At 44.9% G+C, this 12,064-nt stretch overlaps 1 protein-coding gene across 1 annotated transcript in view; it reads right to left on the minus strand.

Moving 5' to 3' along the window:
* Positions 1 to 294: 294 nt before the first annotated feature.
* TNFAIP8L3 (TNF alpha induced protein 8 like 3) overlaps positions 295 to 12,064 on the minus strand; it is a 35,877-nt gene continuing 24,107 nt past the window's right edge. The window contains exon 2 of the mRNA XM_049613608.1: positions 295 to 1,795. Coding sequence (XP_049469565.1) covers positions 1,233 to 1,795 — 563 coding nt within the window. The 3' untranslated portion in view covers positions 295 to 1,232. The remainder of the gene's footprint in view (positions 1,796 to 12,064) is intronic.

Consider the following 12,064-nt stretch of genomic DNA (forward strand, 5'->3'; position numbering starts at 1 on the left):
CTGCCTTTAAATCCCATTCTTCTTCTTTTTAAAGAGAGAGAGAGAGGGAATGTGTGCAAGTATGTGAGTGAGTGCACACAGGGGAGGGGCAGAGAGAGAATCTTTAGCAGGCTGCACGCCCAGCATGGAGCCCAACATGGAGCACGATCCCAGCACCCTGGGATCATGACCTGAGCCAAAATCAAGAGTCCGACACTTAACTGACTGAGCCACCCAGGTGCCCCTCAATCCCATTATTCTTAACACTGTATCTAATTCCAAAGTATTTTATTTTTGAATCACAACTCCAAAACCTCTTGTTTGAAGGGTTTCAATTTATTAACGAACCAAAGAAAATAGCACAATGTGTCTGTGAAAGGCCAAGAGAGATGGATAGGGGTTCGTGCTGCCCAGCTCTCCTGTGCTGCTGGGATAAACCCTCCCACACCTCACGGTGGCCCCTGGGAGGGAGAGGCCTCTCCCACAGGGAGCACACTTCCCTCCTCCTGCATTATGAGTGAGAAACTCTCCATACCCCCACCCTGCTGGAAAGATTCCCTCTGCAGGATCATAAACCTACATCTAAGACCTAAAAAACACAACTCTTGGAAAACATTTTTCCAATTTGCAGCTACACTTCTTCACACCTGTGTATTCATCTGTGTTTGAAACAGCACATCTAGAGACAGACTGTAAACCCAGCCCACTAGATACCATTATTCTTTTCTTCTCTTCTGCTTAGTAGTCTAGATCCAGGTTGATCCCTCTCACACTCCAGAGAGAAAATAATAAGAGCTTACGTTAGAGTTTTTAAAAGCGGGAACATACATTGTCTCATTTGAACCTCACAGCAGTCCTGGGAGGTAGGCAGGAGGGCATTGTGGTTCCAGGATCCCAAGGATGGTTGTACTGGTGAAGCTGGGAACCAAATCCACGTCCTCCAACTCCTGGTCCAGGGCTCCTTCCACTCCACCAAGATGCACTGAGCTCACCTTGAGGAGCATAGCAGCCTTCTGCCTAGAACAAATGAAATGTCCTTTGGGCTGGCAAACCAAGGTGATTTGAAGAACAGACCTCGTCAGTGAGCTCAGGGGATAAACACACCTGAGTGCAATCTGGCATCAATATCAGATGGGCGAATAGGACAGAAAATGGGCGTCTTTGACAAGGGTTTCCTGGTTTCTTTTTTCTAACCTGGACCACATTGGGTACTAGAACTGGAACTCAGCAAAGTCCAGGAGGAGAGAAGGCATTCAGAGGACTTTCTCATCTAGCAATTTATTGATTCCTTCACAAATTCTCTTGAGGTTGGGCCTACAGTCTCCATCCAGACTATAAAGGGTAGAGAGGAACTCCACGTCAGCAAAGTGGTTGAAGACGTGGTTGATGCGCCCATGGGTCCTGGGTGTCAGGTGTCGCTGCACCAGTTCATGCACCAGGTCCTTGCACTCATGCAGAAGCTTGGAGAGCACGTTCCTATCAAAGGTGTACTCCACCTCATAGAAGCTGACGATCGTCATGGCTGTCTGGTTCAGCTTCTTCCTGAGCTTCTCCACGATAACAACCTCCTCCTGGCTGAACTGGTTGTGCCGGTAGAGGATTCCAATTTTGATTGCCACCTTGATCAAGTCTTTCATGATCTTGTGGGCTTCCTTCTTGCTGTGGGTGTGCTCTTTAGTGACTTTGTAGAGCTCATCAAAGATCTCACTGCTGGTGTCATCGATCAACATGTTTGCCATAGTTTTGCTGGCTATTTTGCTCAGGATCTTCTTCTGAGCTTGAAGGGCAAGGCTCTTTGAACTAAAAACATCAGGACCTATAGTAAGGAAAGAAAGAAAAGTTATAGAAATATGAGAACCATTAGTGTCTTCTACAAGTGAAACACACGAATATGTTCCTAGGGCAAAGACTCATGCCTTTTATACCCCACAACTCCCTAACCAAACCCCACCAAAGCCTGGGATTCCTCCACCGTCCTCTCCACATGACATGCTTATTTTCCCTCTTGAACCTTCTGTCTTGCACTCTTCCCTCTCTGGAAGTGGTTTTGTCCAGGCCAAATAGCACATTAAAAAAATTTTTTTTTAAATATTCATTTTTGAGAGTGAGAGAAACAGAGTGTGAGTGGGGGAGGGGCAGAGAGCGAGGGAGACCCAGAATCTGAAGCAGGCTCCAGGCTCTGAGTTGTCAGCACAGAGCCCGACGTGGGGCTTAAACTCATGGACCATGAGATCAGGACCTGAGCTGAAGTTGGACTCTTAACTGACTGAGCCACCCAGGCACCCGAAATCGCACCTTTTTAGACCTACTTCATGCATAACGCCTTCCTGACCCATTAGCTCACAGAGAACTAACCAGTTGTGCAAATTACTGTTTAATGACAAGAATGTAGCACCGATGCCAACACCATTCCCAGGGAAGACATGGGCAGTTGATCATGGCAGTCTTTTTGACTGAGTCTCAGAATCTATCTTTTGAGTCTACGGTGTATTTTTTTCATGTTCGGTATCTTGGAAATTGGTATGTGTCTTACAGTCACTGTTGCCAGGTGGCACTTGTGCTGTGGTTGTCATTATATGCGCATCAATTTGCACAGTAGGAGCCAGAGATTTGGGAGAAGTCAAGAGTACTCGAAGGAATATTGCCTCTCCAACGCTCTCCGTTGGCATAGGGAACAGAAGGGCGCTGCGTGAGAAACACATGCACTGACCACAGCAGGTCAAAGATACTTCAGATGAGCAGTACCCTGAATGTGAAGCAGCTTAGAAAAACCAAAGCCAATTTATTTCTCTCTTATGTTCTACTTCATGAGTGAACAAGAGTAATGTATGTTAAAAATAACACTATGTCTAAGCAAGTCCAAAAAGAATCTTTCAAGAAGTATAAAATTTCTGAATAAAAAGAAAGCAGTCATTCAGAATTTAATTGGCAGCATATTTTTCTTTCTTAAGGGCACATAAAACAACATCTTACAATTGACAGTGTCTTAGATTTGATAAAATACTCCATGAAGTCACCTATTAGCTAGAGCTGATGTTTGAAACCCGCTGGCCATTACTCTACAGTATGTATGCCTGTCTTCCCAAGGAGATTCAAGTTGCCTAAGGACTGAGACAGTGTCTCCCACAGCACCTAGTTCAGTTCTGGGCACAGGGATGAAATGGTGTCTGCTAAGTAAAATACAGAGAAACACTGCAGAAGAATAAGGAAGCAGTAAAATACAGTGCAAATTTATAGTTAAAAAAACAGTTTTCCTTTGAGAATTGAGGACCCTTATGGGATCCAGAGAGATTTTATCCAGCACTCTGTGGCCACATGTAAGTGACAGATACGATAGGCAGAGCGGACAGACAGATGGCCACACATGCCATGTTCTGAAATCTTTGCCTGTCCGCCCCATCTCATATTCCACACCCTCTGCCCACCCTGGATTCGTTTTCTCAGCGGACAGTGATTAATACCTGTGATTAATGCTCAGGTCTCACAGACACTCAATAAACACTCCAACACAATTCAGACAAGGCTTGTGTGCACTTCCTGCACCCACATGGCCCCCTCACAACTGGCCCGGCCTTGCTCCCTCGGTCCTGGGTCCTTCCGAGACAGCTACGTCTGCTCTCAGGCTTCTAGATGCGGGCCCCGAGGGTCATGGCCTGGAGTGGGGTTGCTGTGGCAGGATCATCATCAGTAAGGTAGTAGGTACCATGGGCTTCCTACAACTCAGGAAGCTCTCTCCCTAAAGTTTGAAACTGTAGAGTCTTCAAGCAACTTCACAGTCAAGTGACCCTGATGTGGGTGGGCTTTTGCCTTCAGTCTAGGTACAAAGAGAACAAATCGCATCTCTTGACTATTCTTTACCATGAGAAAGCCCAGACTGCCTGATTTATGCCCTCCTAGAGTTTGTCATAAAAAATATTCCTACCCAGTCTGACCACCTACTAGGGTCACCAGACCCTTTGTGTGAATAACCTGTTCCCCAAAACACCAATATGTATTCCAAGGACAAATATATGTTTTTAAAATTTATTTACTTTGTGAGGGTGGGAAGAGCAGAGGGAGAGAGAGAGAATACCAAGCAGGCTCTACACTCAGCATGGAGCCCGACTCGGGGCTCAATCCCACGACCATGAGATCATGACCTGAGCTGAAACCAAGAGTCAAGGCACTCAACCGACTAAGCCACCCAGGCGCTCCCCCAAAGACAAACATTTACAAGTATTAAGAATGTTCAGAAGATTGTGCTGTATGCTTTGAAGTCAATCCCACAGCAGAGGCTTAAAGACTTTTGAGTAGTGGCCCTGTCACTAAAATAAGCATATGCCTCCTCAGATGATTATTCTGAAGGGAACAATGGAATTTAGAAGGACCTCTTCTAGAATATAAAAAAATGAGTCATTTCTTTATAGATACAGCTCCTAAAAGCTGCCTGAGAATAAGAGTAGTAAGAGACTCTTTAGAAATGCAGCAAGCTTGGGCACTTGGGTGGCTCACTTGGTTCAGTGTCCGACTCTTGATTTCGGCTCAGGTTATGATCTCATGGGTGTGGGACTGAGCCCTGAGTCGGGCTCTGCGCTTGCAGCCTGGAGCCTGCTTGGGATTCTCTCTCTCTCTCTCTCTCTCTCTCTCTCTCTCTGCCCCTCCTCCCCTCTCAAAATAAATAAACATTAAAAATAAGAAAAGAAAAGAAATGCAGCAAGCATGTACCCACACAGAAGCGGCAGATCAAATACATGCATGTCCACCAGAATGTGAGCTCTGTGCGAGCAGGGACGGGTGTCAAAGCCCTACTGTATGCCCAGTGCCTCACACACTGATGGCACTTGGCAGGTCCTGGTGGCAGGAAGGGAGCACTGGCTGGCTCTGTGCCAGACGCTTCATGGTTTTAACTCTGTTGGGTGAAGCTAGCATTTTAACCAAGGCTCCTCTGCGAGCCTGATTCCAAACACTGCTCTTTCCCCTGCCAGCATTCCCAACATTTTTCTCTAGACCAGTAGCTGTCACCGTTTTTGCTCATATAATCCCTTAAGGGTTTTGAAAAACTACATACCTCCTTGCATATTTAACTTGGCAGCCATATTTTTCACCTTAAGTTTAAATAGTTATAATTTGTTAATAGACATGATTTCTATATAAGAGTGATATTTAAAATTAGCCTGCTATATCATTCTTTTAAATATGTCCAACATAACATAAACACTGGCAGTGATAGGACATTATTGTACATTTTAGAGTGACAGGAGCAAGCTCTTCTTTAGAAATGTTACATTGTTCTTTTTTTCCCTTTGAATCTATCTCTTTTCCATGACACCCAGAGAACTTTAACTTAATATGTTTTTATGCTTGAAAGTGTTTTATTTGATCAATTCATCATAATTCTCTACAGTCAAAGGATGCATACAAATTGAAATTTTAAATTAAAAGATGATTCTGGTAACCATAAATCTCCAAGCCTCAAAGCATTTCCTCTGGAGTGAGTTATTTCATTTTAACACACAATATGAAATATTAAAATGTTGACAAATACTAAATGTAAAAGGAAAATTTTTATTGGAAATGCAGCTTCAAATGAGATGGGTAGGGGGCAGGTTATGGCGTCTTGCTTCAAAGAGGCATCGCCAACCCCAGAGTTTCACATCATCCCTGTGTCTGACCAGGGAGGTTTTGCACCCAGGGTAATATACTGTCCTGATACGATTCTTAATGGCTGTGGCCTCTGATGAAAACAGCAGAAAGAAGACAGGTCCACCCTGCCTTGACCTCATGTTGTTTGTCAGGCAGGTAAGTGTAGAAAAGAGTATGTACTGAAATGAGGAAGAGGAATTGGATCTATAAATCAATTTCCTCAAAACTGTCCTCATCTGCATATCACATGGAAAGTCTCTGGACTCTCGGCGGTACGCACAACCAGATTGAATTCTCCCCTTCTGTGACAGCAGCTGCATTCCATGAGATGATAAGTGCTCTTTGGGGGTAAAGAGCTTCTTTCTTGATCAAGTAAGTGTGGACAGGACTGGGTCAGGCAATGCTAAAAGGTTCTTTTCCTGTGAGACTTAACAATATTCCTTTAACACATGAAGGTGTTTTCAACTCTCTGAGAACACTGGGTGTGGTAGGCAGAACAATGACCCTCCAGCTGCCAAAGGTGTCCACATCTCAGTCCCTGGAACCTGAGAATATGTTACCTTACCCAGCAAGAGAGACTGTGCAGATGTGATGAAGTTAAGGATTTGGGGATGGAGAAATTACACTGGATCATCCAGTGAGCCTGATATAATCACAAGGGTCTTTTCTTTGTAAAAAGTGTTTGTTTATTTTTGAGAGAGAGAGACAGACAGAGCACAAGTGGGGGAGGGGCAGAGAAAGAGAGGGAGACACAGAATCTGAAGCAGGCTCCAGGCTCTGAGCTGTCAGCACAGAGCCCAATGTGGGGCTTGAACCCACGAACCATTAGATCATGACCTGAGCTGAAGTCGGACGATTAACTGATTGAGCCACCCAGGCGCCCATAATCACAAGGGTCTTTCAAAGTGAAAGAGGGAGGCAGGACAGAGTGGGCCAGAGAACGGGATTTGACGATGGAAGTAGAGGGTCAGAGTGACGTGATCACTTGCTTTTAAGATGAAGGAGGGAGCCACCAGCCGAGGAATGTGGCTGGCTTCTAGAGGCTGGAAAAGGAAAGGGAACAGAATCTCCCCTCGAGCCTCTAGGAAAAAAAAAATGCAGCTCTGCTGATACACTGGTTTTTAGTCCTGTAAAACCTATTTAGAGATTTCTGATCTCTAGATGTGGAAGATGATAAATTTGTGTTGCTTTAAGCCACTGTTTGTGGTAGTTTGTTTTGTTACTGCGGCAGTGACTCAGGTGGATAAAAGTGATGTAGCAATTCCCAGTTTTATTTGATCAGGGAATTCTTTCTGTCTTTTGAGTAGAGGGACCAACTGCTCTGACTTGTCAGGATTGAGGGGTTTCCCTTACAGCTGATTTTCAGTGCTAGAACGAGAAAAGTGCCAGGCACATTGGGACAAGTTGGTCACCCTATTCCGTTTTTTGGTTTTTTTTTTTAATTTTTAAGAGCACGAGCGGGGAAGGGGCAGAGAGAGAGAGAGGGAGACACAGAATCTGAAGCAGACTCCAGGCTCTGAGCTGTCAGCACAGAGCTTGACACGGGGCTCAAACTCACAGACTGCGAGATCATGATCTGAGCTGGAGTTGGACACTCAACCAACTGAGCCACCCAGGCGCCTTAGTCACCCTAGTCCTAAACCACTAGTGATGCATATATCATGGAGTTAAAAATTGAACAAAAAAGTAACAAAGAAAAACTGCAGAGGGTGGCAGAATATGAGACCTACCTACCATTTAAAATGCTATAAATTTTGTGTACAGGTAAATTGTACACATTCATGTTGCCACATCGACCGATTTACCGTGCCTCTCTACTTGCTTTTTAATTCTGTAGTCAACCTTAACCCTTTTTTGTTCATTCTGGGCAAAGTCCCTTTTGTCCTCTGGTTTCTCTGCAGTTATTGAGTGCTTACTCTTAGTTCGTCTGTATATGAAATCCCCCCAAAATATGGTCCTGCAGGGATGTGAGATGTAGACAAATGAAACAAAATATGAAAACATGTGAAATAGCCCAAAATGGCATGAGTGAGAACAGCTGGAGAAAGCTAAAGGTGGACTTGAATGTGGCTGGATGGGGATGGCTACAATGTTACAAAGTGGTTTCTAAAGTCATAGATACAGGCCAGCAATTTCCCCCAAATCATAAAGGCTTTGGGTGTTTTTCCTGGTAAGTTTTCAGCCATCTCTATTGTATAAGAATGTGTTATTTACCTACAAGGGGATTTAGTGTAGAAGCTTCCATGGGGAGGGCTCAGGAGGGTCAGAGGTATAGCATCTCTGAAGCCTTAAATATCAAGAGTCTACAGCAGGGGAACCCAAGGGCTATGGATCATCAATATAACCAGGAAAGCTTTAAGAAAAAACAATAAGTAGATTCCCACACTCTAGCCCAGACTGTCAGTATGAAGATCTTTAGGAGACGGCTGGTAATCACAAGCTCCTTAAGTGACTCTGACATGCTGCCTCTAAGACCCACAGAACACAACATGCCCCAGCATGTATCCTACAGAACACTAGTCCTGAGAGGCGCTCTGGTAAGGAAGGGTCTGTGGCCAGTTACAATGAGTTCGCGGATGACCATATATTATGGCTGGCTCTTAAAGATTTGCCATACCAAGTAGCTTATTAAAGGCTTCGAGAAGTCCCACAGTAAAGACACCTGTGTAGTTTTATTTAGTCCACCACTTCTCAAACTTACCGAACCTTACGAAATTTGTGTACACACACACACACACACACACACACAGTATCTTGTGGCATATATTATGAGAAATGCTGGGGTAGTATTGAGAGAAAAAAAAATAAGACACTCTGGTCAATTTTTACATGTCCCAGGGGATCTGCCTGGCAGGGGTGAGGAGACCCCACTGTTTCCATCATGTGTGCCTGATTAAAGGGAGGGTGTGTGCACTAGGGAAACCTGGGGGAGGCGGTCTTATTCAGAAGACTTCTGCACATAGAAATGTTGGGCTTGCTTCCTTCCATCCATCCTTCTGTCTCAACCTTCAGCAGGCGGACTGTGTTGGTGATGTATCAGGGAGGAACGCTGTAGGCTGAGAGGAAGCGTGTGAGTTTTGGAAGTCAAGGTCAGGAAGGCACTTGGATATCTGGGGAAACAGTCCTGATCAGTGGACACATATTTACTTTGGGGAAACACTAAGAGATCTAGATTAGGTCTTGGTGAAAACCGTCCTCTTATTGCTATGTACAAGCCTTTGGAAGGCTCTTTTGGCCAGGGGTAATTCTCTTAACAATGTTTGTAAAAACGTTCCCATTCCCCAGTCATGAAAGGTAATGACTTGTTTACAACACCTCAGGATCTCTGAGAATGGAGACAAAAATGTGATTATGCAGCTACTATATAGCTTACTTGACTGGCACAATGAGACAAGACTGAGGAAGCTGCAAAATTGATCCCTGTAGAATAGACAGGGGCTTCCTTCCCCTGATGGGGAAGCTCAGGTAAAAGCAATGTGAAGTCAGTGCTCTGAGAGTAGGCACCCTTAGAATATTTACAAGGAAAGGAAAAGTATCAGAACTATGTGGGGAGAGTGGTGTGACAATGGTAGTTAGCAAACAGTTTGGAGAGAGTAAGCAAAAGATAATTTAAGTGGGTCCTTCACTAAATGGAAAAGTGCTGGGGCTGGTGTCCATTGGTGCTTCTATAAATGATGTTCTGCCATAGTACAAGTGATGTTTCCACATTTCTAGACAATGCTAAGCTCTCCCAGATGGTGAAATGCCGAACTGGTGGTGATAAACAGCAGGAAGATCTTACCAAGTTGGGTGAGTGGGCAGAAAGGAGGCAGATGAACTTCAGCATAGGAAGAGCAGGTAGTACATTTTGGGAAAAATAAAATAAATGATGGTTATGAGGGATGAAGTGCTCTGAGCATCCTCAACCCAGCATGTGGTGAGGTACAGAGGGGCTGGGAGCAGACTCATCTCTTCTCTCCTTACTCTCGGGACTCTGACTCCTCTACTTCCACTTAAGGAGTGTGTGGAAAACTTGGATTCGAGTATGGATAGTTGTATCAACTTTGTAAGATTAGAAATTCTCTGCCATAGCCAGTGCTCACAGTATCACTTCACTTCTGTAAACAGCCTAAGATGATGGCCAGTAGAACAGGTAGCTAGAGTAGAAGAGTGGAGATGGTGCCCAGAGCAAAACAATCTGTGGTGCTTAATAAGTACCATCTGTCAAGGCAGGAGACCCAGAGTACAAGGAAAGTGGGAGGGGTCTTCAGGGTATGTGGAAGGGTAAGCAGAGGGTGAAGAGTGGTAATCCAAATTCCTGGCAATCACTTATACTTAACTGTTGGGAAAGAAGTTCAAGCAAGCCTCCTTGAGATGGAGCTGCCTCGCAAACTACTTGAACTTTTGTGATGAGCACCTGTCTTTCTGCTCACCTGCATACGCGCCCAGAAAGGCTGATTGGACTGGTCATGTCCTTCACTATTGATAAAGGGCCAGGAGCCAGGGGGGGAAGTAACACCCTCGCCTCTCCCTGCTTGCTTCTTTGTCTGTTCTCTGTGTGAATGATGAGGAGGGGGCTGGCTGTGGGGGTGAGGTGGTCTGAAGGATGGGATATCCATGACGATGACAAAACACCTACTAGAGAAGACGCTGCCTCTGCTTTAGTTCTTGCTTGTCCCTATGTTGCTATGGGGACAAAACTATTAAGCAACCTTAAGTAGAGTTTTGAAATGTGAACCTAACAGAGTTACGGTTTCCAGGAAGATTAATTGAGTTGTTGCATCTCCAGTGGAGTCAACCTAGAAAACATTTTCCTTCCCTTGTATAAAACTGTGACTTGTATACTGCTGGAATATTAAAAACATGACACTGGAGAAGTTACAATGAAATGCGATTATTGAATGATGGTGGGGCCTTTGAGTTAGAGACAAGCAAAAACCTCGATCCTCCCATCTCTCCACAGAGAAATGATCAAAGCTTAGAAGCTCGTGAAAAAATGCCTTTGTTGGTCTGATCCCTTTCATACTTCAATGAGGTAGCATTCTTGAGGCTTAAAGAAGATATTTTGGGATATTTTAAAAGGCATCACAGTAAAACTTGGATGGCCTGGGAGGGTCAGGAATGCAGTTTTTCTGACTGCAGTTCAGTCTAGCACACTCTTGAGCCTTCTTCAGGACTGGGTCTCCCCAACCCCCCAAGAGAGCCACCACGCCTTGAGCACATATCTCCTGGGCTCACCTCTGTGGCTGAGACCTGAGGTCCCCAAATTTCCACCACCTGCAGTAAGAAGCAAGCAGCTCGTGGGTCCTACAGGGGGGTCACCATGACACAGACGGCAGCAGGGTTGGCCAGGCAACACTCCAGGTGTGCAAAATGAAGCCATTAGAAGCTCTATTTCTGTCTCTTTTTTTTTTAAAGTTTATTTCTTTATTTTGAGAGAGAGAGAGAGAGAGAGAGAGAGAGAGAGAGAGACAGTGCAAATGTGGGATGGGCAGAGAGAGAGAGAGCGGAGAGAAAGAGAATCCTAACCAGGTTCTGCACTGCCAGCCCAGGGCCTGATGCAGGGCTCAAACCCTTCAACTGTGAGATCGTGACCTGAGCTGAAGTTGGATGCTGAGCTGACTGAGCCACCCAGGCGTCCCTGTCTCCTTGTTTCCTTAGAAGTTAAGCTTTACTAAAACTTAACATACAGGCTGACTGTGCGACCCACCGGTGTGTGGCATTCTAAGGGAAGTGGGGAAAGTCCCCCATCCAGGGTTTGGGGGTATTTAGTGCATCTCTCACTTGTTTATTCCCTTTCAAAAGTTTTGATTTATTTCAGCATTTGTTTATGTGTGCTTTAAACAGACTCAGTGATTATATTATTTAGTTCTAACTGAACCCTCACAAAATGGGCCAGTGATTTTAAAAGATTCTCATGAGAAACAAAACTGAGGACTGAAGACAATACGCTAATCATTGCCAGCATAAGTGAATGGCAAGGAAATGGCGGGGCTGACGATTATCCTCATCGTAAGAGCTTTTCCGTAGCCAAATTAAGGTAAAAGTAATGATCTAATCAGATCTGAAAAGAAATGAGCCATAAAAATTTCACAAATTTTAATAAGACGATTTGAAATATGGATTTCAAACACTTTTACTTGTGTTGAGATATTCCCCAAGGTAGTAGGAAGCCATGGCAATTAGCAAGACAGTTAAATGCACTGTAATTTTGATTTTAGCTTGTCCTTTGTGATGGCAGGGGGGGCAATAAGGAACAGCATGGATGACTGCTGGGGGGCAGGGATGAGTCAAGGATGACGCTGAGTGCTTCTTGTAGCTTGGGAAACCAGGTGGGGGAGGTGGCATTAAGGCACCACCAACTGCAACAGGCATCTAGGAGCTGGTGGGGAGGATGAATTCGGCATGCTGTTCCAGGTGCCCAAGGGGCCTCTGTCTGGGTGGAGATGGTCACAGGAGCCTACCCAGTGGGCACCTCACACCC

Source organism: Panthera uncia (genome assembly GCF_023721935.1).
Source record: "Panthera uncia isolate 11264 chromosome B3 unlocalized genomic scaffold, Puncia_PCG_1.0 HiC_scaffold_1, whole genome shotgun sequence".
Classification (NCBI taxonomy): Eukaryota; Metazoa; Chordata; class Mammalia; order Carnivora; family Felidae; genus Panthera; species Panthera uncia.